The sequence below is a fragment of the Bombina bombina genome, unplaced genomic scaffold (assembly GCF_027579735.1).
Source record: "Bombina bombina isolate aBomBom1 unplaced genomic scaffold, aBomBom1.pri scaffold_2558, whole genome shotgun sequence".
Classification (NCBI taxonomy): domain Eukaryota; kingdom Metazoa; phylum Chordata; class Amphibia; order Anura; family Bombinatoridae; genus Bombina; species Bombina bombina.
Window position 1 is genome coordinate 10,461 of NW_026513092.1, and position 14,415 is coordinate 24,875.

Below are 14,415 nucleotides of genomic sequence, written 5' to 3' on the forward strand. Positions count from 1 at the left end.
ACATACTTACCAAAAGACACCCATCCACATATAGCAGATAGCCAAACCAGTACTGAAACAGTTATCAGTAGAGGTAATGGTAAATTGAGAATATATCGTCGATCTGAAAAGGGAGGTAGGAGATGAATCTCTACGACCGATAACAGAGAACCTATGAAACAGACCCCCGTTAGGGAAATCATCGTATTCATAAGTGATACTCCCTTCACGTCCCTCTGACATTCGCTGTACTCTGAGAGGAATCGGGCTTCAACAATGCTGAGAAGCGCATATCAACGTAGAAATCTTAGCACAAACTTACTTCACCACCTCCATAGGAGGCAAAGTTTGTAAAACTGAATTGTGGGTGTGGTGAGGGGTGTACTTATAGACATTTTGAGGTTTGGGAAACTTTGCCCCTCCTGGTAGGATTGTATATCCCATACGTCACTAGCTCATGGACTCTTGCCAATTACATGAAAGAAAAATGGGTTTAGTATCCCTTTAAGTTAATGATGGCAGGTTGCGCAGCGGGCTTTACCTGGATACTTGGGTATGCAGTGCTTCCATTTGTTTTGTTATCTCGCTCAGCTCATTCTTGGCAGCTTCCAAGGTTTTCTCCTTCTCGGTTAATTCTTTATCTTTCTTATGCATGGCTTCCGTGAATTTAAGATCCCATTTCCTGGACTCTTCAATGACACGATCTCTGTCATCCTGAAGGGAACACATGCTCCGGGAAAAGGCTGCAAGTTTTGCTAAGTTTTGGGTTAGATTTCCCTCAAGATCCTTTATTTCCTTAGTCTTTGTATCCAGTGTCAACTGTAGATCCTTGATGGAGGCTTCAAGCCGTTTCTTCTCAAGCAGCAGAAAGTTAACTTGCTCCTGCATATTACCAACATCTTTTACATGTTTGTCTCTCTCCTGTTCTAGCCTCTTTTCCAGATCATCCTCTTTTCGTTTAAGTGCTGATACAATATTCTCTCTTAACGCTTGCACATCCTCTTTCAGCTTCATGTTCTCTGCAAGGACTCGGGCAGCCTCACTTTGGGTGTCATCAAGCTGCACATGGAGAGAAGCTAATTCAGCCCTTGCTTGCTCTGTGGCATTCATAGCCTTAGCAATCCTTTCATTAGCTGTTGCCATTTCCTTCTCAGACTCACTTTGCTTGAAAACCAGAGCTTTATTGACCCTCTCTAACCCACTGATGGTTTCCTGGTAATTGATGCAGTCTTTCTGTAGGTGCCAAATTTCCTGCTGCTTTTCCTTGAGCAGTTCATGGAGTTTCTTTGCTTGAGTCTTCTTTCCTTTCTCTCCTTCATACACAGACTTTAACTTCTCTACATAATCTTTTTGCACCTGTGACATTGCTTCTGCTCTTTGCCTCTCTAACTGTCTCTTCTCTTCCTCCAGCTGGAGCTGTAAGTCACGTAACTGGCGCTGCAGGCTCTCGTTCCTCATTTGGTGTTCTACGGCATCCTGCTGGTAATTTCCTATACTCCCATTCAGCTCAGCCAGCTGATTCATTAAGCGCTCCTCAAGCTCATCCTTTTCAAATTCAACAATTTCTTTTTGTTTGATTACTTCATCTACTTCCTTTTTTATTTTCTCACAGTTGGTTTCCAAATCAGATACCCTTTTCTGCATGTTTCCTCTCTCATCCAATACGGCTGCCAGTTTGAGCTCTGTTTTGTTTTTCTCATCCTTCAGTGCCAACAATTGCGTTTTCAATGTCTCCGTTTCATTCATGAAATCACGCACACTTTCCTTGGGGTCTTCTTGGGTCTGTTTGTCTTGGTCCAGCACCTGCGGTACCAGGTCATTTCCCTCTGGTTCTTCAGTGTTTGTGGAAGGAGGGCATAAATCATTCAGATTATCTTGGGAGCCTGGTACATCCTCTTCTAAAACATCCTGAAATGTGGCTTCAATGCTTTGTAACTGGGAACTTATAACATCTGTCTCTGTCACTTTTTCCAAATGTAGTGATTCTATTTGTGCAGCCAGAGCCTGTTTCTCTGATCTAAGTGTTTCCACTTTTGTTCTGAGCTCTGCATTTTCTGCCTTAGTTGTGTTAAGCAATTGTCGCTGTTTGTCATAAGGTTCCATGTCTCCCCTCAATTTTTCATTCTCTTCTTCTAATTCTAATATTTTTTGTTGCTTAGATTTTGCAAACTTGCGCATTTTTTCCTTCATATTTTCAATTTCTGCCTCTGTCTCTTCTATTTGCTTCACCAGATCAGCCTTTGCAGATTCTACAGCTGTAAGCTTATTTAAGATCTCCTGCTTCTCCTGCCTGACTGTCTCCATAGCTCTCTTCATCCGATCTGTCTCATTGCTGACATTTTCATAAGACTGAAGAAGAGTTTCATACTCTTTCTTCATCTCAGATATTTTTTCTTTATATTCAGATGTTTCTGAGACATGTTCATCTTTTATAGACTTAAGCTCATTTTCTAGAATCGCCTTCTCTTGTGTAATACCTTCAAGAGCTAATTTCAAGCTTTCGCACGAGGTTTCAAGACTTTGAATTTCTAACAGACGTTTATCAACTTCTTCAATTAGTTTATATCGTTCATCTTTCTGCTTAGAAAAATTCTCAAGCATTTGATGTTTCTCTTCATTCAGATGGTTGATAGAAGTCTCAGCAGCTTGCAATCTGTTGTTGAGTTCTTCTTTGTATTTATGGGTTGTCCCTAGTTCTGATTTTAGGGTTTTTATTTCGTTCAGTAACTCTTTTCTTGAGATAAGTGCTGCCTGTAGCTTTCTTTGAAGTTGCTGTTTGCTCTTTGCTTCCTGTGCATCATCATCTTGTTTGTTTTGCTGCATTTCCAGTTTATGACTACTTAGTGCAAGCTCTTTCACTTGACATTCTAGTTGACATTTTAGAGAAGTAATCAGCTCCTCTTTCTCCTGCACAGATATTTTCAAGCCCTCAAGTATTGTATTCCTTTCTTCAAGCATCAATCTAAGATTTTTAATCTCATCATTCTTAAGATTTAACATTTCTCTCATATTTTTGGTTTCTAACTCCAGTTCCTGCAGTTGGTCTTCCAGTGCTGCCTTCATTGTTGCAGCTTGAATGTCAGACTCTTGACATTTTTCTCTCTCATTCTTTAGTGACCCAGTTACATTAACTACAGTCTCCTGCAGATTTAAAATTTCTTCTAAGCGGCCAGCAAGGTCCCTTTCAAGACAGACAGTTCTAAACTCCAGCTCAGTTTTTTGGGTCTGCAAATATTTGAGCTGTGTCCTGTAGTCCTCCAGCATTTCTGCACCTTGAGAAGAATTGTGGTTAATTGCATCTTTATCTTCTATGTTTGAGAGCTCTGTCCAGTCATTTCCCCAGTTAGAGTCTTGAACATTCTGCTCAATGGGAGAAATCTTTGTAGAGAGAACAACTGAGGCTGGCTCTTCGGCTTCTGAATTTTGCGGCCTACCAGCTGGATAGAGATCAATAGTTTGTGTCCCTTTCTCTTGACAGCACTGTCCAATAAGCACTTTCTGACTCCTCTGCAATTCCTCACACTTCTCCTGTAAAAGATTGAATTCTTCCTTGTGCTGCTTTAGTTGCTCACGGTGATGTCTGTCTTTTTCTTGTGCTTTTTTAATAGTATCTCTGCGGGAATTTAGAGCCTCTTGCACCTTTTTCTGCAGATTTTCTTTGTCTTGTTCCAGATTCAGGATTATACTTTCCAGCTTCAGTCTGTTATTTTCATGGTCTGAGGAGTGAATAAGATCTGAAGTCAAGTTCTGAGATTCTGACGTTTTAATTACGCACAGGTTTTCCATTTGTGCTGTGTTAACATGTCCTGATAGGTTGGACTTTTCTGCTAGTTCGTGTGTCATTTCTTTAACTAGAATTTCAAGCCTCTCCACACTGAGCTTATTTTGCATCAGCTCTTGTTTTACTGCCTCCAATTCAGCGTCCCGTTCAAGAAGCTGCTGTTTTAGAAATACCTCAGTGATATTCTTCTCTAACACTTTTTGTGGAATAGACTCATCATTTTCATTAAAAAGAAAGTCCTTTGTGGCTAGCAATGAAGCATTAGTTTTTTCTTGTTCTTTCTCCAATACTGACACCTTCTTCAGCAACTCCTTTCTATTGGCAAGAGCTACTTGTAACTTTTTCTTCAGTTGCTCATTCTCTGTCCTACAATGCTTTAGCTGATCCTGCACTGAACCAACGTCTTCATTATCAGTCAGTATTTTCTGCTCCTCTTGCGCAGTTTGAAGCCTTTTTACCAATTCTACCTGCTGTAGATGTTCATGACATACTGACGGCAGTGGAACAAGCAGATCATTTTGTTCTCTTACAACATTTTGAAGCATTTCTTGGTGCTGTAGATTCTCTTGTGTTTGCTGCTCTATTTTATGTGAAACCGAACCCTTGTTTTCTGAATTCTGACTTTGTACTCCTTCCAGCTGCATCTCCTCCTCCACTCTTTGAGTAAGCTCCAGCATGTTCTGCAGCTCAGACTTTCTTTCTTTCCTCTGAATCGACTGCTCCAGCTCTAAATTCTTACCTTGAGTTGCAGATCTTAACTTTTCTTTTAGATTGTTTATCTCTTTTTTCATGGAATGTTTTTCTTCATTCAGATGGACAATCTTATCAGATAGACTATGACTTATCTCTGCAACCTGTTCATCTTTTTCTGCTAAACAAGACTGCAAACTTTCTATCTCTTTGGTCTTATCAGATATCAAATTTTGCACCGACACCAATACACTTTCACTTGCAGCAAATGCCTCAGAGAGCTGCCTTTCCTTGGACTGGCTCTGGTTCAAACTTTCAGTAATGTTTTTTAAATCACTTTCCTTCTCCTTTAGTCGAGTCTGGTTATCGGATAGCAGAGCATTTAGCTTATCAAGGTCCTCTTGCAGAACCATGATCTTTAAGTCTTTGGACCTAGACTCATTTTCCAAACTGCTCACTTGTTCAGCAAGCATATTTTGACTTTCATACATGGTCATCTTTTTTTCTGTGTCAGTAAGTTCTCTGTCAGTCCTCTGCAGGCTTTCTGTTATTTTATGCTCCTGCAGCATAGCATGTAGCTTAACAGCAAGCGAATCCTTCTCAATACCCAAAGCCTCAAGTTGAACTTGAAGTTCAGACACTTGCTGTTTCAGTGACAGAATCTGATCATTAGTTTTGAGGTCCATGTTCTTTGTCTGAGTGACTTGTGTAGTTGTCTCAAGATGACTCTCGGACCAATGCTCTGTCACATGAATGGTTGTCTCATGCATAAGACTGCTTTGCTCCTCAGTGGCAGTGAGACTGATTTCCTGAACAGTACCCTTCTGTAAAAGGTAGGTATTGGCTGTGTCTTCTGCTTGACTAACAGTCCTGTCTGTAACATGATCCACTTCCTCACTCATCCAGCTTCCACAGGTATCTAAAGTATCTTCCTTGGTCACTTTCTTTGTAAGTTGCTCTAATTCCTCTTTTGTATCCCTGAGATCCATTAAAAGGACTGACAGCTGCTTCTCTCTCAAGTCTTCCATGATTGAAAACTCCACACTCACATTTTTCTGTCCCTACAACAGATGAGCAGTTTTAAAAATCACAAAGCAATATGCAAAGCTTAACAGAGACACATAAAAAGTCTAGAAAATTTGTTATTGAAATTTATCAGGCATGCATACATTTTGTTTATATTTGTTTTATGATGGGGAGATATCGCATGTTAAATTGTACTCCAGTCTACTAGGAGGAGGAACACACACTCCTACTTACTAGAACCTTAATCCCTCCCACTCTACAGAAATCCCCCAGTCATACAATATGGCCAAGAAGATGGAAGTAAACTAGAAAAGGAGGAAAGGCTACATGGGACAAATGAAGTGCAAGACTAATTCTGCTGCCAACTGTATAGAATTGTGGACTCTCACCATTATGAAAGAAATTAATTGTTCAGCTGGACAAAAAGAAGGGAACGACAATTTCTTGATTGATCAAATGAAGGGAGTTGAAGAATGCTCAAAACCAGATTAAAAGGTATATGAAACCCGGACACATTCTTTTGTGATCCAGACCGAGCAGACATTTACTTCTATTATCAAATTTACCTTTTTCTGATGTTATTCTTGGTTGAAGAGATACCTAGGTAGGTGTCTGAAGCACTACATGGCAGGAAATAGTGCTGCCACCTAGTGCTCTTGCATATACATAACATTCATGCAAAACTGCTGCCATATAGTGTTCCAGACATGTGCAAGCACCCAAGCTTGCATCCCTGCTTTTTATCAAGATATACCAAGAGAACAAAGAACAGTAAAATGAACTAAATATACAAAGGTCTAGGCAATAGACATATAAGGCCAAAATCAGACCCTTAAGAGAACTGTCAGATAGGCCTCTCTCTAGTCTGCCCCTTAGAAACTCAAGAACCGAAATGGTGACACGGGGAAAGCGGCAGTATCTGCGCTAGGGGGCGCCTCTGCCTCGGTCCAGTACCTGAATATGCTGAGATAATGTTTTCATCTTATTTTGCCAATTGTTCCATAACAAACCATTACAGAAAAGTGCCTAGAGGTTGGGTGGTTATTGGTTTCTTACAGTCTAGACCTGAATAGTATTGTCTGCCACAAGAGCAATATTTGCTGAGGTTGGGCGGTTATTGGTTTCTTACAGTCTATACCTGAATAGTATTGTCTGCCACAAGAGCAATAGTTGCTGAGGTTGGGCGGTTATTGGTTTCTTACAGTCTAGACCTGAATAGTATTGTCTGCCACAAGAGCAATAGTTGCTGAGGTTGGGCGGTTATTTGTTTCTTACAGTCTAGACCTGAATATTATTGTCTGCCACAAGAGCAATAGTTGCTGAGGTTGGGCGGTTATTTGTTTCTTACAGTCTAGACCTGAATATTATTGTTTGCCACAAGAGCAATATTTGCTGAGGTTGGGCGGTTATTTGTTTCTTACAGTCTATACCTGAATAGTATGTCTGCCACAAGAGCAATAGTTGCTGAGGTTGGGCGGTTATTGGTTTCTTACAGTCTAGACCTGAATAGTATGTCTGCCACAAGAGCAATAGTTGCTGAAGCCGGGGTCAGCCAGCGGTTTTATCTCTCCCACTTGGGCTGGTCTCAGTGAGCTTCAAGGGAGGTATAGATCCATCTGCTCACTCCTCCTTCCAGGCAGGCATTGATCCATCTGCTCACTCCTCCTTCCAGGCAGGCATTGATCCATCTGCTCACTCCTCCTTCCAGGCAGGCATTGATCCATCTGCTCACTCCTCCTTCCAGGCAGGCATTGATCCATCTGCTCACTCCTCCTTCCAGGCAGGCATTGATCCATCTGCTTACTCCTCCTTCCAGGCAGGCATTGATCCATCTGCTCACTCCTCCTTCCAGGCAGGCATTGTTCCATCTGCTCACTCCTCCTTCCAGGCAGGCATTGATCCATCTGCTCACTCCTCCTTCCAGGCAGGCATTGATCCATCTGCTCACTCCTCCTTCCAGGCAGGCATTGATCCATCTGCTCACTCCTCCTTCCAAGCAGGCATTGATCCATCTGCTCACTCCTCCTTCCAGGCAGGCATTGATCCATCTGCTCACTCCTCCTTCCAGGCAGGCATTGATCCATCTGCTCACTCCTCCTTCCAGGCAGGCATTGATCCATCTGCTCACTCCTCCTTCCAGGCAGGCATTGATTCATCTGCTCACTCCTCCTTCCAGGCAGGCATTGATCCATCTGCTCACTCCTCCTTCCAGGCAGGCATTGATCCATCTGCTTACTCCTCCTTCCAGGCAGGCATTGATCCATCTGCTTACTCCTCCTTCCAGGCAGGCATTGATCCATCTGCTTACTCCTCCTTCCAGGCAGGCATTGATCCATCTGCTCACTCCTCCTTCCAGGCAGGCATTGATCCATCTGCTCACTCCTCCTTCCAGGCAGGCATTGATCCATCTGCTCACTCCTCCTTCCAGGCAGGCATTGATCCATCTGCTCACTCCTCCTTCCAGGCAGGCATTGATCCATCTGCTCACTCCTCCTTCCAGGCAGGCATTGATCCATCTGCTCACTCCTCCTTCCAGGCAGGCATTGATCCATCTGCTCACTCCTCCTTCCAGGCAGGCATTGATCCATCTGCTCACTCCTCCTTCCAGGCAGGCATTGATCCATCTGCTCACTCCTCCTTCCAGGCAGGCATTGATCCCTCTGCTCACTCCTCCTTCCAGGCAGGCATTGATCCCTCTGCTCACTCCTCCTTCCAGGAAGGCATTGATCCCTCTGCTCACTCCTCCTTCCAGGCAGGCATTGATCCCTCTGCTCACTCCTCCTTCCAGGCAGGCATTGATCCCTCTGCTCACTCCTCCTTCCAGGAAGGCATTGATCCCTCTGCTCACTCCTCCTTCCAGGCAGGCATTGATCCCTCTGCTCACTCCTCCTTCCAGGCAGGCATTGATCCCTCTGCTCACTCCTCCTTCCAGGCAGGCATTGATCCCTCTGCTCACTCCTCCTTCCAAACAGTCATCGATTCCTCTACCCCACCCCTTCCAATAAGTTATCGATCATATTTTAATAATGAACTTTCTACCAATAGAAGGTACTATTACACAATGTCCAGGAACTATATACCAACAGATGGCACTGTATTACACAATGTCCAGGAACTTTCAACCACCAACAGATGATGTGTTACACAATGTCCATGTAACATAGTAGATGAGGTTGAAAAAAGACCAAAGTCCATCGAGTTCAACCTTTACAAATCTAATATACTTACAAAAAAAAGCTCCAGTTGAGCTTAAATTAATCCCACTAAAAGGTGACCCATTTAATACAAGCAATCAAATCCATGAATTTTGTTTCTAGCCAGAAATGTATCCAAACAATTTTTAAATGTATCTAGGGTATTGGCATTCACTACCTCCTTTGGTAATGAGTTTCACAATTTTATTGCTCTTACAGTGAAAAAACTTTTCCATTGTAGGAGAACAAATCTCTTTCCTCCAACCTTAAATTGTGCCCTCTTGTCACAAAACAATTTTCTAGGAATAAACAGAGCTTCTGTCATCTCTGTATATGGGGCTTGAATATATTTATATAAAGTAATCATGTCACCTCTCAGGCGCCTTTATTCTAGAGAAAACAGACACAGTTTGGCTAGCCCCTCCTCATAGCTTAAATTTTCCATTCCCTTTATTAGCTTTGTGGCCCTTCTCTGAACTTTTTCTAGTTCTGCAATATCTTTTTTTGCGATCGGTCCCCAGAACTGCACTCCATACTCAAGGTAAGGTCTTACCGTGGATTTATATAGTGACAGAATTATACTTTCCTCCCTTGAATCAATGCCTCTTAATACATGCTAGTGTCTTATTAGCCTTTGAAGCCGCTGCCCTGCATTGTGCACCCATCTTTAGCTTGTTATCTATTACTCCTCCCAAATCCCTTTCCTCCTCTGTTTGGTTAAGTCTTGTCCCATTTAAATAATACATTGCCTGCTTATTTTTACTTCCAAATGTATAACCTTGCATTTTCCCGTATTAAATCTCATTTTCCATTTACCTACCCATACTTCTAATTTTTGCAGGTCCCTTTGTAAGAAAAGTTCATCCTGCTCTGACCTAATGACCTTACTTAACTTAGTATCATCTGCAAAAATAGAGATGTCACTATTTAGTCCTTGCTCCAAGTCATTTATAAAAATATTAAAAAGAACAGGGCCCACTACAGATCCCTGGGGGACTTCAATGATTACCTTTGTCCAATCTGAGTATGATCCATTTACTACTACTCGTTGCTCCCTATCTTTTATCCAGTTATTTATCCACGAGCTAACATTTTCAGCTATTCCCAGTACCTTAAGTTTGTGCATTAATCTCTCATGTGGCCTTTGCAAAATCTAAGTATATCACATCAACTGATTCCCCTTTACCTATATTTTTACTTCCTCGTAGAATCTAATTAGATTAGTTTGACATGATCTATTTCTCATAAAACCATGCTGATTAGAACTCATAATCTTGTTTACACGAATATGCTCATCAATATAATCCCTTCAAATATCTTCCCCACTATTGATGTCAGACTAACTGGTCTATAGCTTCCTGGATCATCCCTGCTTCCCTTTCTGAACAGTGGCACCACATCAGCTTTACGCCAATCCTGGAGTACCATGCCTGAGGATAATGAGTCTTGAAAAAAACATAATTTATGTAAGAACTTACCTGATAAATTCATTTCTTTCATATTAGCAAGAGTCCATGAGCTAGTGACGTATGGGATATACATTCCTACCAGGAGGGGCAAAGTTTCCCAAACCTTAAAATGCCTATAAATACACCCCTCACCACACCCACAATTCAGTTTAACGAATAGCCAAGAAGTGGGGTGATAAGAAAAAAGTGCGAAAGCATATAAAATAAGGAATTGGAATAATTGTGCTTTATACAAAAAAATCATAACCACCACAACTAAGGGCGGGCCTCATGGACTCTTGCTAATATGAAAGAAATGAATTTATCAGGTAAGTTCTTACATAAATTATGTTTTCTTTCATGTAATTAGCAAGAGTCCATGAGCAAGTGACGTATGGGATAATGACTACCCAAGATGTGGATCTTTCCACGCAAGAGTCACTAGAGAGGGAGGGATAAAATAAAGACAGCCAATTCCTGCTGAAAATAATCCACACCTAAAATAAAGTTTAATGAAAAACAAACAGAAGATTCAAACTGAAACCGCTGCCTGAAGTACTTTTCTACCAAAAACTGCTTCAGAAGAAGAAAATACATCAAAATGGTAGAATTTAGTAAAAGTATGCAAAGAGGACCAAGTTGCTGCTTTGCAAATCTGATCAACCGAAGCTTTATTCTTAAACGCCCAGGAATTAGAAACTTACTTAGTAGAATGAGCTGTAATCCTTTGAGGCGGAGTTTTACCCGACTCGACATAGGCATGATGAATTAAAGATTTCAACCAAGATGCCAAAGAAACGGCAGAAGCTTTCTGGCCTTTTCTAGAACCGGAAAAGATAACAAATAGACTAGAAGTCTTTCGGAAAGACTTAGTAGCTTCAACATAATATTTCAAAGCTCTAACAACATCCAAAGAATGCAACGATTTCTCCTTAGAATTCTTAGGATTAGGACATAATGAGGGAACCACAATTTCTCTACTAATGTTGTTGGAATTCACAACCTTAGGTAAAAATTCAAAAGAAGTTCACAACACCGCCTTATCCTGATGAAAAATCAGAAAAGGAGACTCACAAGAAAGAGCAGATAATTCAGAGACTCTTCTGGCAGAAGAGATCGCCAAAAGGAACAAAACTTTCCAAGAAAGTAATTTAATGTCCAATGAATGCATTGGTTCAAAAGGAGGAGTTTGAAGAGCCCCCAGAACCAAATTCAAACTCCAAGGAGGAGAAATTGACTTAATGACAGGTTTTATACGAACCAAAGCTTGTACAAAACAATGAATATCAGGAAGATTAGCAATCTTTCTGTGAAAAAGAACAGAAAGAGCAGAGATTTGTCCTTTCAAAGAACTTGCGGATAAACCTTTATCTAAACCATCCTGAAGAAACTGTAAAATTCTCGGAATTCTAAAAGAATGCCAAGAAAAATGATGAGAAAGACACCAAGAAATATAATTCTTCCAGACTCTATAATATATCTCTCTAGATACAGATTTACGAGCCTGTAACATAGTATTAATCACAGAGTCAGAGAAACCTCTTTGACCAAGAATCAAGCGTTCAATCTCCATACCTTTAAATTTAAGGATTTGAGATCCTGATGGAAAAAAGGACCTTGCGACAGAAGGTCTGGTCTTAGCGGAAGAGTCCACGGATGGCAAGAGGCCATCCGGACAAGATCTGCATACCAAAACCTGTGAGGCCATGCCGGAGCTACCAGCAGAACAAACGAGCATTCCTTCAGAATCTTGGAGATTACTCTTGGAAGAAGAACTAGAGGCGGAAAGATATAGGCAGGATGATACTTCCAAGGAAGTGATAATGCATCCACTGCTTCCGCCTGAGGATCCCGGGATCTGGAGAGATACCTGGGAAATTTCTTGTTTAGATGAGACGCCATCAGATCTATTTCTGGAAGCTCCCACATTTGAACAATCTGAAGAAATACCTCTGGGTGAAGAGACCATTCGCCCGGATGCAACGTTTGGCGACTGAGATAATCTGCTTCCCAATTGTCTATACCTGGGATATGAACCGCAGAGATTAGACAGGAGCTGGATTCCGCCCAAACCAGAATTCGAGATACTTCTTTCATAGCCAGAGGACTGTGAGTCCCTCCTTGATGATTGATGTATGCCACAGTTGTGACATTGTCTGTCTGAAAACAAATGAACGATTCTCTCTTCAGAAGAGGCCAAGACTGAAGAGCTCTGAAAATTGCACGGAGTTCCAAAATATTGATCGGTAACCTCACCTCCTGAGATTCCCAAACTCCTTGTGCCGTCAGAGATCCCCACACAGCTCCCCAACCTGTAAGACTTGCATCTGTTGAAATTACAGTCCAGGTCGGAAGAACAAAAGAAGCCCCCTGAATTAAACGATGGTGATCTGTCCACCACGTTAGAGAATGTCGTACAATCGGTTTTAAAGATATTAATTGAGATATCTTTGTGTAATCCCTGCACCATTGATTCAGCATACAGAGCTGAAGAGGTCGCATGTGAAAACGAGCAAAGGGGATCGCGTCCGATGCAGCAGTCATAAGACCTAGAATTTCCATGCATAAGGCTACCGAAGGGAATGATTGTGACTGAAGGTTTCGACAAGCTGAAATCAATTTTAGACGTCTCTTGTCTGTCAAAGACAGAGTCATGGACACTGAATCTATCTGGAAACCCAGAAAGGTTACCATTGTCTGAGGAGTCAATTAACTTTTTAGTGAATTGATCCTCCAACCATGATCTTGAAGAAACAACACAAGTCGATTCGTATGAGATTCTGCTAAATGTAAAGACTGAGCAAGTACCAAGATATCGTCCAAATAAGGAAATACCACAATACCCTGTTCTCTGATTACAGACAGAAGGGCACCGAGAACCTTTGTAAAAATTCTTGGAGCTGTAGCTAGGCCAAACGGCAGAGCCACAAACTGGTAATGCTTGTCCAGAAAAGAGAATCTCAGGAACTGATAATGATCTGGATGAATCGGAATATGCAGATATGCATCCTGTAAATCTATTGTGGACATATAATGCCCTTGTTGAACAAAAGGCAAGATAGTCCTTACAGTTACCATTTTGAACGTTGGTATCCTTACATAACGATTCAATATTTTTAGATCCAGAACAGGTCTGAAGGAATTCTCCTTCTTTGGTACAATGAAGAGATTCGAATAAAACCGCAGTCCCTGTTCCAGAACTGGAACTGGCATAATTACTCCAGCCAACTCTAGATCTGAAACACATTTCAGAAATGCTTGAGCTTTCACTGGATTTACTGGGACACGGGAAAGAAAAAATCTCTTTACAGGAGGTCTTATCTTGAAACCAATTCTGTACCCTTCTGAAACAATGTTCTGAATCCAAAGATTGTGAACAGATTTGATCCAAATGTTTTTGAAAAAACGTAACCTGCCCCCTACCAGCTGAGCTGGAATGAGGGCCGCACCTTCATGTGGACTTAGAAGCTGGCTTTGCTTTTCTAGAAGGCTTGGATTTATTCCAGACTGGAGATGGTTTCCAAACTGAAACTGCTCCTGAGGATGAAGGATCAGGCTTTTGTTCCTTGTTGAAACGAAAGGAACGAAAACGATTATTAGCCCTGTTTTTACCCTTAGATTTTTTATCCTGTGGTAAAAAAGTTCCTTTCCCACCAGTAACAGTTGAGATAATAGAATCCAACTGAGAACCAAATAATTTGTTACCCTGGAAAGAAATGGAAAGTAGAGTCGATTTAGAAGACATATCAGCATTCCAAGTTTTAAGCCATAAAGCTCTTCTAGCTAAAATAGCTAGAGACATAAACCTGACATCAACTCTGATAATATCAAAAATGGCATCACAGATAAAATTATTAGCATGTTGAAGAAGAATAATAATATTATGAGAATCATGATCTGTTACTTGTTGCGCTAAAGTTTCCAACCAAAAAGTTGAAGCTGCAGCAACATCAGCCAATGATATAGCAGGTCTAAGAAGATTACCTGAACACAGATAAGCTTTTCTTAGAAAGGATTCAATTTTCCTATCTAAAGGATCCTTAAAGGAAGTACCATCTGACGTAGGAATAGTAGTACGTTTAGCAAGGGTAGAAATAGCCCCATCAACCTTAGGGATTTTGTCCCAAAATACTAATCTGTCAGACGGCACAGGATATAATTGCTTAAAACGTTTAGAAGGAGTAAATGAATTACCCAATTTATCCCATTCTCTGGAAATTACTTCAGAAATAGCACTAGGAACAGGAAAAACTTCTGAAATAACCACAGGAGATTTAAAGACCTTATCTAAACGTTT

The 14,415-nt window shown here is 41.2% G+C and overlaps 1 protein-coding gene across 1 annotated transcript; it reads right to left on the minus strand.

The window, feature by feature from the left end:
* Positions 1 to 485: 485 nt before the first annotated feature.
* On the minus strand, positions 486 to 5,589 carry GOLGB1 (golgin B1). Its single transcript, XM_053697221.1, has one exon. It carries the CDS (start codon positions 5,476 to 5,478, stop codon positions 517 to 519), a length of 4,962 nt encoding a protein of 1,653 aa, XP_053553196.1. The 5' UTR covers positions 5,479 to 5,589; the 3' UTR covers positions 486 to 516.
* Between the last annotated feature and the right edge of the window lie 8,826 nt (positions 5,590 to 14,415).

Coding starts and splice junctions, on each gene's coding strand:
- GOLGB1 (XM_053697221.1), bottom strand. CDS start 5,478: ATGGAAGACTTGAGAGAGAAGCAGCTGTCAGTCCTTTTAATGGATCTC.